This window comes from Canis lupus, chromosome 1 (genome assembly GCF_011100685.1).
Source record: "Canis lupus familiaris isolate Mischka breed German Shepherd chromosome 1, alternate assembly UU_Cfam_GSD_1.0, whole genome shotgun sequence".
Classification (NCBI taxonomy): Eukaryota; Metazoa; Chordata; class Mammalia; order Carnivora; family Canidae; genus Canis; species Canis lupus.
The window spans coordinates 49,193,918-49,214,231 of record NC_049222.1 but is presented as its reverse complement, the minus strand read 5'-3'; the positions used below and the strand labels follow the sequence as shown (position 1 = coordinate 49,214,231).

Here is a 20,314-nt window from a genome sequence, read left to right as displayed (position 1 = left end):
TTGTTTTAAAGTCTACTTTGTCTAATATTAATGCAATCACACTAGTTTTTGTGTGCCTACCATTTTGCTTGGTATATCTTTGTGCCTTTATTTTTAAAATATGTCTCTTACAAACAAAAGATAGCTGGGTTTTGCTTTATAATTTCTGCCTTTTAATTGGAGTGCCTAGTCCTTTTTACTCAACACAATTTTTGGTATGGGGGATCCCTAGGTGGCGCAGCGGTTTAGCGCCTGCCTTTGGCCCAGGGCGCGATCCTGGAGATCCGGGATCGAATCCCACGTCGGGCTCCCGGTGCATGGAGCCTGCTTCTCCCTCTGCCTATGTCTCTGCCTCTCTCTCTCTCTCTGTGACTATCATAAATAAATAAAAATTAAAAAAATTAAAAAAAAAACAATTTTTGGTATGATTGGGTTTAAGTCCTGTATTTTACTTTGCATATTCTAGTACTTTTAGTCTAATAGTTATTTATCTGTTACAAAATTTAAGAAGAGAAAAAAAAACCTGTCTTTTGTATTTATCCTTGTATTTAGCTTTCTTGTGTTCTTCGGTCCTTTATGTAGATCTGAGTTTCCATCTGGTGTTATTCCCATCACACTAAATAATTTCTTTTAATATTTATTGTAACAAAGATCTCTGGAAAATATATTTTCTCGGTTCTAATTTATTTGAAAATATCTCCTCCTTTTTCTCCTCCTTCTTCTAAATTTCGGAGCTTTAAAAATTCTATCGCATTGTCTTCTGGCCTCCATTATTTCTAATGAAGAGTCAGCCATTATTTGAATTGTTGTTCCTCTGAATATATGTCATTTCTTCTTGCTCCATTTTTATTTCCTCCCCATTTAAAATTTTTCTGTTTACCTCTGATTTTCAGAATTTTGACTATGATCTGCCATGGCTTGGTTGTTGGGACTTGTTGGTTCTGTAGGTTGGTGTATTTTCACCAAATCTGGGGAAATTTTGACCACACTTTCTTTTATATGCTTTTCCTCTCCCATTTTACTTTTCTCTTCTGAGACTTGATTATGTGCATGTCAGTCCACTTGATATCCCACAGATCTCTGAGGCTATTTTTGATTTGATCTTATTTCTCTGTTCTTCAGATCAGGTAATTATGGAAATGTTTTTGAGTTCACTCATTATTTCTTCCAACACATAGTCTGGTCATCCAATTAAATTTTTTTTCATTTTAGATTTTGTGTTTTTTATTTCTGGAATTTCCATTTGTTTCCATCTTATAGCTCTAATTTCTCTGCTCAGATTCCCTATTTTCTTGTTCATTAAGACTGTATTTTCCTTTGAGACTTTGAACATATTTACAACACCTGTTTTAAAGTTCTTATGTACTGGGACGCCTGGGTGGCTCAGTGGTTGAGCATCTGCCTTTGGCTCGGGCCATGATCCCAGGATTCTGGGATCGAGTCCCACATCGGGCTCCTTGAATGAAGCCTGCTTCCCCCTCTGCCTGTGTCTCTCCCTCTCTCTATCTCTCGTGAATAGATAAAATTAAAAAAAAAATAATAAAGTTCTTATGTACTAATTCTAACATCTGGGTCATTTCAGGGTCTATTTTTGTTTACTGTTTTTGTCCTTGATTGTGGGTCAAAATTTTCTGCTTCCCACATGTTTAAAAATTTTTGTTAATGTGTGGGTGACACAGCACAGGGGGCCTTTAGTTTCTAGAGTTGTACTTATACTTAAGAAATGGACTTTCTGGTACCCTAGCTGAATACCTGGGATATTATTGAGGTCTCTATGCTGATGGGGCTAGAATTTCACTGTCTTCCAGAACTTTAGTATCTCCTTCCTCTCTTAACCCTGTAGCAGATCTCTCCACTAGGGTCCTTGGAGAAAAGTGCAGGATGCTTTTGATGAAGGACTCACAGAGAAGCATCGCACAACTTCTGTCCCTTCTGCTTCTATCTGCCCTCTCCCCCAGTGCAACTCCTTTCTCTCTGATATCCTGAACCCTGAACTCAAAACTGTGTTTTCTCAGTGAGGCAGCACTGCCCTGCTCTGTTTAAGTTCTACCTTCTGATACTTAAGTTAAGAAACTGTCCTCAGTCAGAGAGCTATGGTGAATGTGGGGCTCACTTCACATATTTCCCTTCTTTCAGGGATCCTGGTTCTGCAATGTCTGTTGTTCAGTTCCTCATATGTTTGTCCATATATTATGACTGTTTATGGTGAAACAGTGAGTTTGGCCCGTTACTCCAATCTGGCTAGAAATAGAAGTTCTTCTATGTGTGTATTTGAAATGTTACAATACAGAGAAACATCAAAAAGTAAATCATTTTAAGGTAGCCCTATTAATTTTAAGCCAATCTGAGTTGAAAACACTCTGCAAGTACGTGCAGATGATATGTGAATGTTACGATTTGAGAAACTATCTAAATATAAGATATATCTACCAAGACTGTTGTACTTGGGTGTGGCAGGCAGGAAAATCCTTATGTTGCTAACAGCTCCTGGAGATTTTAGCATGAGTGGAAGGACTTCATTTTCCCATTGATATAGTTTCCAAGGATGAGGTGAATGTTTCCTTTAGTCCTAACACTAGATCATGGGTTGGCCAGACCTGCGAAGCTGGGCTGTTATAAAATTAACGACTTTAAGAGAAATTATTTAAATAGAATGAGAGTTTAAGGTGCATATAGGGAATGAAACTGCTGTTAAATTTTAGATACTAAAGGAAGTGTGATTCAAAGAGGAGACAATTATTTATTTTAGCAACTCTAACTGTATGAGGGCAAAAGTGTGACTGACATCCCAGAATACTATACAACTATCATCCAACCATTGTGAGTCATACGTGACCCCTCCAGGAAGCTCTTTATTAAATGTTCTCTTTGCTTCAGTGGTCAAATATGGACTCTCCAGGGACAGCCTAATGGGCCAGCAACATTTCAAGCTAAAACCCAATAAATGCAATGAAACTTTAAATGAGTTCATATTTAAAGGACTAATAAAAAAGATGTGCTTGTGTTGCCAAGTACACTTAAGAAAGTCTGATCCTTGACATAGATGAAAGAAAGTGTCACTCTTAGTGGTTAATTCAATTTTTTCAGTGCCTAATTCAAATTATTATTTTCTATTAAAGTCAGCTGAGACTTTTAGCCCAGGCAGCATGTGTTATAGCAACAAATCCTGAGGGCTATTTAGGGAGTAGGCAAAAGGAGACCCTAACCTGGGCTGTGAAGACTTATTAGGGCTTAATCTGAGGCTAACATGGATGTGAGAGAATGTGTGACTTACAAAGATCATTAAAGGTGGTGGCTAAGGCTGACCTTTTGGAATCAGACTGACCCAAATTACAATCCTGACTCTGACTTTGGGCAAATTAACTTGGCCTCTCTGAAAGCAGTTTCCTCATCTGTAGAATGTGGTCATAATTGCATTGGATGCTCAGAAGCCATGTGATGCTTCAATGAGATGATCATGTTTGTAAGCTCCTGAGCACAGATCTGGAAGATAATAATGCTCAATATATGGTGGAAGTTATTATGAACATGCATGTCCCATGCCTTCTCTGTGCAGTCTATAAGTCTGCACATCACTAGTAAGACAGCACATCATTAACAAAATAAAGCCAAGCACTATGGTTTCTGCATTTTGTTGAGGTGCTAGTGGATCATAGGTTAGATATGAACAAATGTTCTTTTTCCTTTGCCCCCTCCTTTTTCCCTCACTGCCATGCCTTCAGAAGATCTTTGATCTCTGCAGTAACTGTGCAGCCTCACATTCATACAGTGATTAGTTAGGATCTGTCAATGTTATTTTAAAATGCTTGTGTTGGTTGTGATATTAGCCAGACATTTGCACACACTGTTTAGGATAAGGGCAAAGCACAGTTGATTCATCCTGGAATTTGTATTGAGTGGGCAATACAAAGCTTTGTTAGTCTGAAAAAGGGGACCACCTTGGCCAATTGTTTTAGTGAACTCAAAGGATGCTCAAAGGATGCTTTCTGGAAAGTGGGAGGCTGGGAAAAGCTGATTTTAATGCTTGAAATTTATTTGCATGAGTAAACATAAACCCCAGGGATATTGACTTTATTATCCATTCATCAAATGTTTAATTAATTAATTTAACTAATATAAAATCAACAAAAGTAGTTGTATCACCTGGCCAACTTTGCAGGACTGTGAAGAATGGGAAGGGAGTGACCTCAGGGAAGTTGTCTCAAAGGTCCTTAACAATGACCCAAAGGAGATAGATTGGTCAGAGTTGTTTTTATTTGTTGTCTGTTTTCCCAATGGATCTGTTCTAGACAATGTAATGGGGTGTCTGTCCTGGCTTCTTTTGTGCTCCCTCCTTATAGGACATTGCCAGCTTCTCCATCATTCTCCCTCTATCAAGGTGATCAATAATCTCACTTCCCTGGGATCACTCTGGTTTTGAGATCTCCCTGCACCCATCCTCCATATAGTAGACTGTTCCTCTTTATTCCCCTTTCCAAAAAATTGTCCTTCAGCCTTTTCTGGCATTTTTCTGTGTGTTTAAGCAGCTCATCTGTGATAAATGAAGTATAAGTAGTACAAGAATTACCTGCCCTGCCACACAAAATGTATTCACAATTTAAGGGAAGGATATACTCCAAAGTAATGACTATGCTTCCTCAGGCAGGTGTAGATTTTTAGAGGGAGCATGTGTGGTGGTGGTGGTCACTTTTTGGGTTCCTTCAAATTGCATTCTATATTCAGCCTCACAGAGAAACACAGGCTTTGGATTCACACAAATGAGCTTCATAGTTCTAGGCCCTGGAACTATACCATGTGCTTCAGTGCAGGGTGACCCCTGTGAGTGCTGCATCCATAGGCTGAGGCCCTGAGCCAGGAAGAGGCCATTCAGGGTCAAGGAGAGATAGAGGGGGGCAAAGGAGTCCAGTAGAGATGCCATTCTGCACCCCCCCGCCCCCCAATCTCTTCCTGGGCTCAACCCCACACTGGTCACGACTCCTAGCCATATTGATGTCCTTAAGTGTGACATCACCATGCTACTGGTGGGGTTGGGAATAGGAAGCCATTGAACAATCCCACTGCAGCTGCCTGGGCTCCTCTGTAAGGAGGAGCTTACACAGACCTTAGGCTCCCCTAAGGTCTGTGTAAGGGAGCTGCCATTCACCAGGAACTGGAGGTGGAGGCCGAGTGCAGTCTTTTCCCCAATGCCCACCCTCTGAATCCTAGTGGGTATGTGAGTGCAGTGTCATGCTTCTCAAAGGGTCTGCCCCATGGTCTCCAGCACCCAGGGAACCCTTCACGGGGAGAAATGGTGGGAGGGGTTGAGTGGGTTGAGCCATACACTGGCTGTTCTGGCCTAGAAAATCTAGGTCCCTTCTTCTTACTGGTCTCTGGAAAAAAAATATAGAATACTGAGGTACTACATAAAACCCAGCTGTGTTAGTTTTTTTGCTCCAAACTTGGTGTTTCTATGAAAGAAATAACACTGTGGTTACTCTTTGGTGGAATTGTCATTAAAGTTGTATAAGTTCTAAGACCAATAACCAGCAAGTAAATTGAAGCAGTCATCAAAAGCCTCCCAAGAAACAAAAGCCCAGGGCCAGATGGCTTCTCAGGGGAATTCTATCAAACATCTAAAGAAGAAATAATACCTATCCTACTGAAGCAGTTTCAAAAGATAGAAATGGAAAGAAAACTTCCAAACTCATTCTAGGAGGCCAGCATTACCTTGATCCCAAAATCAGACAAAGACCCCATCAAAAAGGAGAATTACAGACCAATATCCCTGATGAACATGGATGCCAAAATACTCACCAAAATACTAGTCAATAGGATCCAATAGTACATTAAAAGGATTATTCACCACAACCAAGTGGGATTTATCTATCCGTTGGATGTGGGGTGGTTCAACATTTGTAAATCAATCAATGTGATAGATCACATTAATTAAATAAAAGATAAGAACCATATGATCCTCTTAATTGATGCAGAGAAAGCATTTGACAAAATACAGCATACTTTCCTGGTTAAAACTCTTCAGCATATAGGGATAGAGGGAACATACCTCAATATCCATCTACAAAAGCCCACAGCAAATATCATTCTCAACGGGGAAAAACTCAGAGCTTTTCCCCTAAGGTCAGGAACATGACACGGATGTCCACTCTCACCATTGTTGTTTAACATTGTACTAGAAGTCCTAGCCTCAGCAATCAGACAACGAAAAGAAATAAAAGGCATTCAAATTGGCAAAGAAGTCAAACTCTCATTCTTTGCAGATGACATTACACTGTATATGGAGAACACAAAAGACTCCATCCCAAAGTGCTAGAACTAATACAGTAATTCAGCAAGGTGGCAGGATATAAAATCAATGCACAGAAGTCAGTTGCGTTTGTGCAACTGATAAGACTGAAGAAAGAGAAATTAAGGAATTGATCCCATTTGTAATTGCACCAAAATCCATAAGATACCTAGGAATAAACCTAACCAAAGAGATAAAGGATCTGTACTCTAATTACTAGAGAACACTTATGAAAGAAATTGAGGAAGACACAGAGAGATGGGAAAGCATTCCATGCTCATGGATTGAGAGAATTAATATTGTGGAAATGTCTATGATACCCAGAACAATTTACACATTCAATGCAATCTCTATCAAAATACCATGAACTTTCCTTTACAGAGTGGAACAAATAATCCCAAGATTTGTGTGGAACCAGAAAAATCCCTGAATAACCAGAAGAATGTTGAAAAAGAAAACCAATGCTGGGAGCATCACAATGCTTGATTTCAAGCTGTATTACAAAGCTGTGATCATCAAGACAGTATGGTACTGGCACAAAAACAGACACTTAGATCAATGGAATGGAATAGAGAACCCAGAAATGGATCCTCAACTCTATGGCCAACTAATCTTCGATAAAGCAGGAAAGAATATCCACTGGAAAAAGGACAGTCTCTTCAATACATGGTGTTGGGAAAATTGGACAGCCACGTGCAGAAGAATGAAACTGGACCATTCTCTCATACCATACACAAAGATACACTCAAAATAGATGAAAGGTCTAAACGTGAGATAAGAATCCACCAAAACTCTAGAGGAGAATACAGACAGCAACCTTTTTTTTTTGTTTTGTTTTGTTTTGTTTTGTTTTACCTCAGCCACAGCTACATCTTGCAAGACATGTCTCCAAAGACAAGGGAAACAAAAGCAGTAACGAACTATTAGGACTTCATCAAGATAAAAAGCGTCTGCACAGCCAAGGGAACAGTGAACAAAACTAAAAGGCAACCTACAGCATGGGAGAAGATATTTGCAAATGACATATCAGATAAAGGGCTAGTATCCATGATCTATAAAGAACTTATCAAACTCAACACCCCAAAAATAAACAATCATGGGCAACAAGCACATGAAAAAAATTCCCCACATCACTTACCATCAGGGAAATACAAATCAAAACCACAATGAGATTGCACTTTACACTGGTGAGAATGGCTAAAATTAACAAGACAGGAAACAATAAATGTTGGAGAGGATGTAGAGAAAGGGTAACCCTATGGCACTCTTGGTAGGAATGTAAACTGGTATAACCATTCTGAAAAACAGTGTGGAGCTTCCTCACAAAGTTAAAAATAGAGCTACCCCACGACCCAGCAATTGCACTACTGGGTATTTACCCTAAAGATACAGATGTAGTGAAACAGTGGGACACCTGCACCCCAATGTTCATAGCAGCAATGTCCACAATAGCCAAACTGTGGAAGGAGCCTCGGTGTCCATCGAAAGATGAGTGGATAAAGAAGATGTGGTCTATATATATAATAGAATATTACTCAGCCATCAGAAAGGATGAATACTTATCATTTACACAGACATGGATGCAACTAGAGTGTATTATGCTGAATGAAATAAGTCAATCAGAGAAAGACAATCATCATATGGTTTCACTCATATGTGGAATATAATAGTGTAAGGGACCATAAGGGAAGGGGGAAAACTGGGTGGGGAAAAATCGGAGAGGAAGATAAATATGAGAGACTCCTAATTCTGGGAAACAAAGAGTTGCAGAAGGGAAGGTGGGTGGGGCTTGGGGTAATTGGGTAATGGGCACTGAGGAAGGCACTTGATGAGATGAGCACTGGGTGTTATATGTTGGCAAACTGAATTTAAATAAAAGAATAAATAAATGGCAAAAAAAAAAAAAAAAGGTTGTGTAAGTTCTAGATACCCTCAGTCATCTCCTCCTTTAATTGTCCTGTTATTCCCTCAGGTTGGGTCCTCAGATCATCCAGTCATGGGTTCTCTTGACCCTGCTTCATTCTTCCCTTGGGTCTCAGGACACATTTTGTTATGATATGAGCCATGCTGTCCTTGACTTTATATCTAAAACCACTCTTCAGTCACCAAGTATCTACTGGGACCCACTGAGTGCCCACCATGTTCCTCAGTCTGCTTGGGGCCCTTTACCCATCACCATGTCACATTCCGAATCTTGCGTGAAAGATGAGAAAATTTTAGAACATCACATGGTGTCATATATACCAAAATGTGCTCTTCACAGAGTGTTTTAGAAACTAGAAAAAAAGAAAATTTCCAGATGACTTCTTACTCACCTGAAGATCTGGTGAGAAGTGAGCTTGGAGGCAAAGACAACACCTGGTCAGTCAAAACTCATCTGGTATCAGGTTTCACACGTTGGACACTTATGGAGGGAAAGGTCCTCAAGGATCAAGTCAGGACAGTGAGAGCCTGTCAATTTGTGGAGGAAAAGCTCTGATAAGAGGCAGGAGGAAAGGCAGCACTGAATCTGGCTTCCCTTCGATGTTCACCCTGAGGGCCCACTCATGGGAAGTCCCTGATCCAGACCCATGTAGTGCAAATGCCCTGGGACATTTTAAATTCCTTTTAAGAGGTCAAACCATAAATTTCTCTGTGATGTCACAAATTTCCAGAGTGAAGGAGCTCTCTCAAGTGTCTCCATCAGAAGATGTTTTTGTTGGGGCTGGAAAAACAAAGGAAAAACCATAATCATCATCACACATGGGGTTGTGTGTGAGGCTCTGTTGCCAGCCCCAGATGACACGCAGGGGCCGTGAATGAGGAGGCCAAGAGTGACCTCAGCTCTGCTCCCCTTTTTTCTCCCAGCCCAGGTCACGGGGGCTCAGGGCCTCGGCCTTGACAAGGCCATGCACTCTGAGCCCCCCAAACCCCAGCCCCAAACCACAAAGCTCCCTGTCCCAGCCTTTGAGAAGGTCAGAGGTGGAAACTTTATTGGCTCACTGTGGGACTTTCCAATTTGGAAGCCAGGATCTTCTTCCCGTATATTACAATAATAAAAAATAATTACTCCTGCTATTGAATTTTTATACTAACCACACCAGGTCCAGACATCTGCATTAAACTAAACTGTAGAACCTTTAGTGGAGAGTTTTCCACAGCTGTGAAGCTCTGCAAAAACTAGAAAATGTCCAACAGCTGCTGCAGCCACAAAACTATTACAAGAATGAAGACATTTCAAATGTAAGAGAAATGGCTGATGATGCATATCAGAGCAGCCTTAACGAATAGTAGTTTCTTTTGGCTTAAGGCTACAGAAATGAGTGATGAGCTATTAGTTGGAATTAGGAAGATAAAGTCTTTTCATTAATCATGTAGCTGATCTGAGGGAGGAGAAGAAATGGTTGGTCCTGAGTTGGATCTAGGAGATTATAACCAAATCAAGAGGCAACCTGAAAGTCATGGTACCGATTAGTAGTACTTAGTTCCTGTCAAAGAGGAAGAATCAGCTGCAAGAATTTTGGAAGGGACCTATTTTCCTGCTGTTTTTGAGTATCCAGTTTAGTGTTATGTGATGTGGGATAGAAAGGCAAAAGAAAAAAATCATATTTCCTTACTACACATAGACCACTGACAAATCCCTAAAACAGGCAGACTGACATTCCTCTGGGAGCTCAGCTACCTTGATGTTAATATTTTGCAAAGAGCAAAAGGCAATCCTAGCTTAACATTATTCTGACCCCCTAGGATCCTGTAAGTCTACTTTAAAAATTCTTTAGAAACTTTCTTTATCTCTGCCCTCCCCCCCAACCAAGATAAACATTGGTATCATCCCCCAAGCATATGACCCACTGATATACATCTGAAGGGTCTCCTGACTTAGGTTTTATTAGACAGTAATAAATGACCATTTCCCAATAGTAGCTAGCCCCCTCAAGGTCCCAGAAAACTTGCTTCCAAATTCCTTAAAGACTTAATCTGTCCCTAACCCCCTCCCAACTTGGAAGTATTTAATGGGCCTCTCCTCATGACCCCAGTGCAGCTCTTTCTGCCCACAGGTCCTGTCCCAGGGCTTTAATAAAACCATCTTTTTGCACTGAAGATGTCTCAAGAATTCTTTCTTGGCTGTTGGCTTTGAACCTCAACATTTTCTACGTCATTATGGAAAGTAATAAACATTACCATTACGTAATACTCTTTGTTGTAATAAATAGACATAGTGGTCATATCTTAGAGTGGGATACTTAATTAAATGGGAAATCAATTATCTTTTGTAAAGAGCATCAACTTGTAACATTTGTAGACGTGTCTCTGCCTCTCTTGCTGTATACACTCAGAGATCACCAGGCCCATGTGGTCTGGACCGAATAGAAGTTCTCCTACCTGACTCAGCCACCCCTCTCCCACCACAAACTCCTTTCATCTTTCCAAGTTACTCTTTTCCTGGGTCCAGGAATATTATTTAGGAGGTCAGGATTCTCTGGAGAAACAGAACTAATAGTATACACACACACACACACACACACACAAGCAAATGATATTTTAAGGAATGGCCTTGTGATTATGGAACTGGCTAGTCTAAAATCTGTAGGGTAGACTAGAAGGCTGGAAATTCAGGCAGAGTGGGGCCTACCCACATCATGTTGAGTAATCTTTACTTAAAGTCAACTGATCATGGATGTGGACCACATCTACAAAATACCTTCACAGTGACATCTAGACTAGTATTTGACCAAACACCTGGGCGCCATAGACCAGTCAAGCTGACCCATAAAATTAACCATCACATTTTGTATCTATTTCAAAAGCATTTCAGAACTCTTGAATTCCCAAGAGAATCTGGTCCCCATAGTCATACTTGGCTGAGCTTTGCATAGAGCCAGTGGGGTCCATGAAAAAAGGTGGGTGTGCAGGATAATATTTTTAATACTATTTCCCAAAGGTGGAATAAATGTCATGTTCCTGTGTTCAACTTCTAGCAAAATTTCCAAATTCTAGAACACTGAAAGGATACAACAAGCATGAGGGCTAGAAGGAGTATGTCACCTAAAATTTATCAACGGGTTGCTACTGCTGTGAAACCAGATTGTGGAAGTGTGAAAATCTGCCTCTCATTTGCTCCCTCACACATACTGTTCACACAATGGGACATGAGGAGACCTACTGGAGAGGGAACTCTCTTTCTGCTAAAGTCCTTTGTATGTTGAAGCCAGGGCACTGCCTGTAGAGCTATAGAGTGGCTATCTATTTGTGGAAGAGGAGCTGGTTAAGGCTTTTAGGGATTCTGTATTATGTAAAGTGCCTGCCAGTCATCAAGAGATTGGGTCACTGGCCACCAGCCAACCTGGTGCCTCTGCCTGCAGGACCCCACCCTAGTCCTTGCTCTCTGTGACTTGATCCATTTCTTGCCTGTGGAGCAGAGCTGCCAGCAGAATGGAGTTAACACAGGCCCCAGAGCTCTGAGAGGGACACTCATTACTTCTTGACTTCTGGATTATTGCATGCCAAATTGATGAAGAAAGATGATATCTGGGATTCTTTTTCTCTTTTTTGAAACAGCATAATTGTGACTCTGTTCCTTCTCTGCCTGTTGAATTTCCTCTTCTTTCCAGAGTGAGTGCAAATCCACATCTTCTGTTAAGCTTTCCAGGCCCACTTTAGTTGGGGCTAAGCCCCTTCCCTCACAACTTTTATTCTTTCTATCATCATGGTTTTTTTAGGTCAGCTAATTTTTAGGTCCAAATTTTACCTTTTCAGCAAAGTTGGAAACTCCTTGAAAGCTGAGCCCAACTGTCCCATTTATTTAAAACCTGCTGCATACTGCTCCCTCTTTCTGCAACCCCTTCATGTATGCATACATCCATACCCATCCAGGCATGTGTGCGTGCACACACACACACACACACAGCCCCAGACAGAGTAGAGGTTTAATTGACACTTATAAGTGGGGTTGATGGCTCACTTCACTACCTAGCACATGATAATTCAGCATATGAGAATGGCAATTTTTATAGGAAAGAAGTTTACCTTTAGAGGGTTATCTTATGTGGTTTTACTACCTTAAAATTGAATTCTGTGAGCAATTCCTATGTGCCAAAGACTACCCAAGGCTCTTTTTTGTATGTTGTATTAAATCTCACAACAGCCCTGAAAGATAAGGCAGGACCACGGTTCTAGCCACACATTTTATCTCTCAGTCAGCCCCAGATATCCGCAAAAAATTAAAGAAAGTCGAGGAAGGCCCTCAGACCCCCATTTCTGACCTAGTGAGAATGGCATTTAAGGTCTTTAACTCCCGTGAGGAAGCCGCAGAGCTGAAGCGACAGGCCAGACTCCAGCAGAAGGTTCAGCTACAAACCCAGGCCTTGGTAGCAGCCCTGCGGCCGGCCGGCTCCAGGAGCCAGCAGAAAGGGGGAACCACCCGCACCCCTCCGGGGGCCTGCTTCAAATGCGGGGCTGAAGGCCATTGGGCCCGTCAGTGCCCCACCCCGAGGGCACCAACCCGACCATGCCCTCTCTGCCATTTGATGGGCCACTGGAAATCCGACTGCCCTAGCCTCAGGGAATCCTCGGCGCCTCAACGCGGGGGAAGACCCGAGACGGTGAGTCCAGCCTTCCAACTGCTCGGGCTGGAGGAGACTGACGGAGCCCAGCCTCGGCCGCCCCTCTCACCCAGGCCGAGCCCAGGGCCATCCTCCAGGTAGCGGGTAAGTCCATCTCCTTTCTGCTGGATACGGGGGCTACCTATTCTGTTCTGCCTTCCTACCCGGGACCTACTCGACCCTCACCAGTCGCTGTTATGGGGATCGACGGGAACTCCTCCACTCCTAGGGCCACACCTCCCCTTACTTGTAGCCTGGATGGGTTCCCCTTCTCTCACTCATTCCTGGTGATTCCCTCATGCCCAGTGCCCTTGCTGGGTAGGGATATCCTCCAAAAGCTAGGGGCAACTATTCATTTGTCCCCCTCTCCTCCCTCCTCACCCTCAGCTCGTCTCATCCTATATCTCTCCACTCCATCTTCTCCTACCCCTGATCAATTACCCTCCGTGAACCCCCAAGTATGGGATACCTCGGAACCTGTAGTGGCCTCCCACCACCCTCCCGTCAAAATAAAACTCAAGGACGGTTCCAAGTTCCCCTCTAGACCCCAGTTCCCTATCTCCCTCCTCCATCGCCTCGGCCTCAAACCGATCATAGAACGACTAAAGCGTCAGGGACTTCTGATTCCCATAAGCTCTCCCTGTAACTCCCCCATCCTGCCGGTCCGTAAACCCTCCGGAACTTATCGATTGGTTCAGGACCTCCGACTCATTAATGAGGCAATAGTCCCTCTCCATCCAGTAGTTCCTAACCCTTATACCCTGCTATCCCATATCCCTCCAAGCACCACTCACTTTACGGTGTTGGACCTGAAGGATGCCTTTTTTACTATTCCCCTACACCCCGATTCCTACTTTCTTTTCGCCTTCACCTGGGAAGACCCAGACACACATACCTCTGGACAATTAACCTGGACTGTCCTACCCCAGGGGTTCCGGGACAGCCCCCATATTTTTGGTCAGGCCTTGGCTGCGGATTTACAGCAATACCTCCTTAAGGCTAGTACCTTACTACAATATGTAGACGACCTCCTCTGCAGCCCTGCCCTCACCATCTCCCAGGATGACACCACCTCCCTACTTAACTTCCTAGGGAGCAAAGGGTATCAGGTCACACCCTCTAAGGCACAACTCTGCACCCCTTCGGTCACTTATCTGGGAATCCACCTGACCCCCACCTCTAAATCTCTTACCGGAGACCGTATCCGCCTCCTACGAGAGCTCCAACCCCCTCAGACGGCAGATGAAATACTTTCCTTCCTCAGGTTGGCTGGCTTCTTTAGACACTGGATTCCAAACTTTTCTATTTTGGCCCGCCCCTTATACCAAGCGGCAAAGGACACTCCCCAGGGTCCTCTCACTGATCCCTCTTCGGTCCGCCGCCTTTTTTCCAAGTTAAGAGACTGTCTCACCGCTGGGCCGATACTAACTTTGCCTGACCCTTCAAAACCATTCCACCTTTACACTGATGAGTGGTCGGGTTCAGCTACTGGCTTTTTGGCCCAACCGGTTGGACCTACTTACCGGATTATAGCCTATCTATCTAAGCAGCTAGACAGCACCGCTCGCAGCTGCTGCCTCCTTAACTAAGGAAGGCTCTCAAATTGACTTTGGGACAACCCCTCGTGGTTTACTCCCCCCATCAACTTGGGGATCTTCTTAGCCACCGATCCCTGGCCCACCTAACCCCCTCTCGTCTCCAACTCTTCCATCTGCTATTCATCGAAAACCCTCAAATCTCCCTCTCTACCTCTCCCCGCTTAAATCCTGCAACTCTGTTGCCCACACCTTCACCTACCTTTGAACCCACTCACTTCTGCCCGCAGCTCATAGAGGATCTCACCCCTCCCCACCCTGGACTCTCTGATCAGCCATTATCTAACCCTGACCGTATACTCTTTGTAGATGGCAGCTCCTTCCTGGCTGCGGATGGTCGGAGACACGCCGCCTATGCTGTAGTCACCCCAGAGACGGTAGTGGAGACAGTCCCCCTCCCAATTGGGACTACTTCCCAAAAGGCTGAACTTATAGCTCTCACCAGGGCTCTACATCTATCTAAGGGACAACGAGTCACCATCTACACCGACTCAAAATATGCCTATCTCATCGTTCATACTCATTCCGTCCTCTGGCAGGAGCGGGGATTTTTAACCACCAAGGGGACGCCTATAGTAAATGGACCTCTCATTGCCAAATTGCTTGAGGCCCTTAGTCTGCCCACTGAGGTTGCAATCGTTCACTGTAGGGGCCATCAGACTTCTAAAGACATGGTCTCCATAGGAAATAATAAGGCCTACTCAGTGGCCAGGGAAACGGCCTTAAGTAACCCAATATCTCCCATCCTCTTCCTTAATACCCCTCATCGACCTTCCTACTCTATAAAGGAGACTCAAGCCCTCCAGGCCCTGGGAGGAAAGGCAGAAAGTAAAGGATGGATTTACATCCGAGGGAAGATTGCCCTCCCAGAAAACCTGGCCCATACCCTAATTACTGATATCCACCAATCTCTCCATATTGGCCCAAGGGCACTGAACCAGTTTCTCCAGCCCCTGTTTTACTATCCATCCCTACCTAAGGTGATTGAGGCTGTCCATAGGGCTTGTAAAACCTGCTCGGCCGTAAATGCACAGGGAGGAATCCGCAGGCCGGGGCCTAACCATCAGCTCTGAGGCCATCAGCCCGGTGAAGACTGGCAGCTGGACTTCACTCACATGCCCCGCCATAAAGCCTTTCGTTATCTACTGACTTTGGTTGATACTTTTACAGGATGGATTGAGGCATACCCCACAGCCAGAGAGACTGCAGATGTGGTGGCCACAATCCTCATCGAGCACATCATCCCGAGGTTTGGGTTACCCCGGACCCTACAGTCAGACAACGGGCCGGCATTTATCTCCAGTGTGACCCAACAGGTGGCCGAGAGCCTCAACATTACCTGGAAGCTGCACATCCCCTACCACCCTCAGTCTTCGGGTAAGGTGGAAAGGGCCAACGGGCTACTTAAGGCTCAACTCACTAAACTTACCCTGGAGACTCGCCTGTTGTGGCCCACACTGTTACCTATAGCTCTCACCAGACTCTGGGCATCCCCCCGAGGACCATCAGGTTTGAGTCCCTTTGAGTTACTGTACGGTCGGCCCTTCCTTATCAACCACAACCTCCCGGCCATTCCTCCACCTCTTTTATCCTATCTGCCTTAACTTACCCTCCTCCTGGCCCTCTTGAGAGCCCATGCCGATGCTGTCATTCCGGCCCCGACCGACAATGCCTCCGAGGAAGCCTCTCCACGAGACTTATCCCCAGGGGACCAGGTCCTTCTCAGAAATCTGCAGCCTGGCTCCCTGCAGACCCGATGGACCAGACCTCACACGGTCATCCTCACCACCCCAACCGCGGCAAAATTGCTGGGACATACGGCATGGGTGCACATCAACAACCTTAAACGGGCACCCACAGGTATCGAATGGACCTCCCAGATGGTGGGACCCACCAAACTCCGCCTGGCTAGGGCTCCTTCTCATACTTCTCCTGAGCCCCCCGATCCAAGCGGTAGAATGTGATTGCATGAAAGGCAGCGGTACCTCGCGCTACTTTTCATCTTATACCCACATGCCCAGAACTTGTTACTCAGGGAAGACACCCATCACCTGTACTTCAAGACATGTCGAAGGAACCTTTTGGATGTCTAAACTTTCTCAAACCAACCGATCCCCTTGCAGCCGGAACCCCAAGACTGGTATGGTTACTTCTAAAGTTAAAGAACTCAGAGACCGAATCCAGACCAGGTGCCAGGGCTCGTCTTTCTGGGGCCTAGACCCCCACACTTGGGTAACATGGCTACTCCCTTTGGCGGGACCCCTATGCCTAATCCTTCTTCTCATCTCTGTCGCCCCTTGCTTGTTTCGATGTTTATAGGAACACCTGCAAGAACTCACCCGGGTATCTGTCAACCAACTTTTACTTCACCCATACTCTGGCCTGCCCACATCCGACTATCCCTACAACGACGCCCCACCGTCAGCAGGAAGTAGCCAGAGCAGAGTCGACGCCCCCGACACCATTATATAAAACAAAAGGTCGGAATGTTGGGGCCAGGCGGGAAGGGAAACTCCTCAAGATGGCGGATACGCCAAAATGGCTGAGGTTCCTGTCACCACCTCCACTTGGGACGACAGCTTGAGCAGACCCTTACACCTCTCCTTTGGACTTCCTCAACCGAACCCAATGCCCTTCAAACCCCAGAGGAGGAAGTCACCTTTGACTGGTCGAATGGCAATCCTTCCTTTGCATAGTGAGGGTCACTCTGACTGGTCGAATTGCAATCCTTCCTTTGCATAGTGAGGGTCACTCTGACTGGTTGGATTGCAATCCTTCCTTTGCATATGAGCCAACCAATAGGAAACCGTTCTGCCTTACAACGTTATGTAAACCCCCGACCACCTTGTCTTGGCGCGACTTCCTCGACTCACTCTCTTTCCCCCGTGAGTCGTGGAACCTCCCCGAGGGTGCCTGCAATAAAATCTGTTCTTGGACCCTCGCTTGCCTTGGCGGTCTCATTTCCGTCTAGTTACTAAAAAACTTAACACTTCATATGCACATTTTTAAAATGGCCAGCTGTGACTCAGAGTGATTAAATAATATGCTCAAAGTCATGCAACTGATAAATGATGGGATGAGGGTTTACACATATTTGCATTTACCAAACCATCAATGTACAAAGCACAGTGTAGGCCAGGGAAGGAAACCACAAGAAATTTTCCATCATTGAGATACACTTCCATGTGGAACAGTAGGAAAAGCATGGGTCTAGGATTTGGCCCAGGTATCTATTGGAAGTTGTACAAGCTCACATGAAATCTTAGTCATCTGAGTCTAGATTTCTTAGTCTGTAACATGGGAGTCAAAATAATTTTCCTATGCTACACATAGCATCAATTCTGCAGAAAGACTGTGACCATAGCTTGAGGAATTATTTAGAAGCATCTTCGATCACCTTCACGGGGCATTCTTGATTTTGCAATCTACCCAAGATACTAAAACCTATGTAAGAAGTGATACTTGTCTCTGGAAATCTTTGCATCAAACAAACAAGCATCCTACCTTCCAGAAGCTGAAAACTCAAGGTAGATGAATCCAGGACTGCTCAAGATGCATTTCTGTAGCTATGGTTCATATCAAGAACTATATCATGTGATTTTGCTCACATGTTGTCTTGCTTTCAAGCCTGCTCCTCTTCGCACCAGCCTCTTGCCCTGCTTCCTTCGCCATCATGTGCTGGCTCTGGGGACTCAGGATTCAATGTTGTCCTTTCCTGATTGGTATTTTTGGTTCTGGTCTTCAGAATACCTCCCCTATGCCACTTGATCTCCCTAAGGAATGTCTCTATGAATCACCACAAGACCCAAGTCACTTAACCTCTGGGTCTCAACTTCCCTGTTTTTAAACAGAGGAATAAAATACCCAACACATAAAATTGCAAAGACATTAAATGACAAAAAGTTTATTGTGAAAGGACCTGGTAAACTCTAAGTCACATACTAATATAATACATGACTATGCTCATTAAATTTAGTTAGCATATAGGATAAATATAGACAACCATTTGTCTTAATAAGAGTTTGGTGTCAATCTGATAGGAGGCAGGAACCCAGTAACTTCTGGAAGGCTCTGCTCTTATATTTTGAAATAAGAGTAGTAGAATTAGTGGATGCATTTAGGAAAAGGAAATGGGGAACAGACCTGTGGGTTTATAAATAGTAACAAAGTTGCATTCAGTTAGCCTCCCTTGATGGGTTGTTAAGTTAAAAACAGAAGCAAACCATGTAACAGCTCAACTATGATGGTACAAAGACCCCTAAAAGCAAAGTCCACACACAGGTTCTTGCTTACTTTAGTGTGGACCTAGCCCATAGCACGGTAAAGGTTGAGAATGGAGGGTGAAAGGATGCAGTGGGTTACAAGGCAGCCCTCTGCTTCCAAAGGAGAGACAGGAAAGAGCTTGCAAATGCTTCATGATGAGCTCTAAGTAGGAATTTGCTTGCCAGGACATTTAAAAGCAATAAATACTTGGTGAGATCCATTCAGGATGGGGTTTCTTGCAGGTATTTTACAAATCTGACAGGGGTCTCCTGCTGAGTCCCAAGCAGATCTATTCAGGTGCAAACAGTGGGGAGAAAACCCAATGGCTTAGTTCCATTTGGATTTTCAATTAACTATCAAAGCAGGGTCTTGTATTCTGAAAAGTACTGTGGACATAACTATCTGATTAAATCACTCAAGCATTCTTTTAAGTTCTATCCCACATTGGGGTTAAGTTCTAATTCTGCAAAAGTTCTAATTAAGTTCTAATTCTTTGCAAAACTGTCTATATACCATGAAACTTTAGTAACAACTTTGTAGGACTGCTGTATTTATTTGGAATGCTGTAAGCTCTAAACAACAGAACACCTGACTAAGAGGGATTTAAACCCTAAAATGGCTTAATTTTCTTACCTAATAAATTGGAAAATAAAGATCCAAGCTTAGCACAGAAGCTCAAAAAATGTCATCAAAGATGCAGACTCTGGTCTTGCCGATCCTTGGGGTATCAGCTTTTTATCCTTAGGCTCGTACGTCCATGTTGCAAAATAGCAGTCACAGTTTGAACACTACTCCCCTTGCGCAGGTACATTTTTATATAAGAGAGAAAAACATGGTGAAAAAAAGGATTTCCATTTACAGTAGAGGAAGATATTTCCTAGAGGGCCCTCCAGCAGCTCCCTGCTACCATCTCATGACCAGACCTGGATCAAATAGCCACCTATAGTTGCAAACGAGTCTGGGGAAAAAGGGTACGTGGCAGAGATGAATGACTGTCGTAATTGGCCTACACCAATCATGAATCATTGTCTGGAGCTGGTCAAATTGCCACCCTGAATAAAATCATGGTTTTGTTAGCAAGGAGGAAGGCTGGAAATAAATATTGGTAGACAGAAGATTTTACCACAGCTGAATAACGCAGCTCTAAGGTTTTAAATTCCAATGGAGATACAATCACCTTTACTTGGCTACAAGTAAACTGTAGGTCCCACAGAACTAATCTTTTAGCCAGTGATAATTGTGATGGAATTTAATATTGTTTTCTTAACTACAGAATTTAAAATAACAGTAAAAGACAAAGAGTTGGTGTTATAGACCAACAATAATGAGACTGAGGGGGAATCAGTAGTCTATTATAAATATCTCGGTATATTCATAGCCATGAACAAGCTCTTCTAAATTAATCCCAAAGAATTACTCATACATTTCAATTTTGGTTATTATTCTTCAAGATAATGCAATGATAAATGTTAGTGGAATATTCCTGAGAACAAGATGGCTTGTGAATTCACAAGTGTGGAGGCATAAATATTGGCACAAGACAGGAGGAACATTTGCATAAAAACAAATGACTTCTAAAACTCTCCTGCTGGATAGCTGATCCCAGAGGTTAA

The 20,314-nt window shown here is 43.6% G+C and overlaps 1 protein-coding gene across 3 annotated transcripts; it reads left to right on the top strand.

Moving 5' to 3' along the window:
* Positions 1–12,316: 12,316 nt before the first annotated feature.
* LOC119875943 (probable ATP-dependent RNA helicase vasa-like) lies at positions 12,317–17,022 on the top strand. 3 transcript variants are annotated; one of them, XM_038525598.1, is made up of 2 exons: positions 12,317–12,843; positions 14,748–17,022. In XM_038525598.1, exons 1-2 carry the CDS (start codon positions 12,514–12,516, stop codon positions 14,799–14,801), a joined length of 384 nt encoding a protein of 127 aa, XP_038381526.1. In that variant the 5' UTR covers positions 12,317–12,513; the 3' UTR covers positions 14,802–17,022. The 3 variants fall into 3 exon arrangements, 2 of the variants coding, with proteins under 2 accessions (XP_038381526.1, XP_038381525.1); XM_038525597.1 differs by having other exon boundaries at positions 12,387–12,843; positions 15,609–17,022; XR_005353089.1 differs by having other exon boundaries at positions 12,615–12,948.
* The last annotated feature ends 3,292 nt before the right edge of the window (positions 17,023–20,314 follow it).

Bases quoted from the DNA above. Each gene is read 5' to 3' on its own strand.
- LOC119875943 (XM_038525597.1), top strand. From the start codon at position 12,514: ATGGCATTTAAGGTCTTTAACTCCCGTGAGGAAGCCGCAGAGCTGAAG. The intron at 12,844-15,608 runs GTGAGTCCAGCC...ATACTTTTACAG, and splicing joins GCGGGGGAAGACCCGAGACG to GATGGATTGAGGCATACCCC.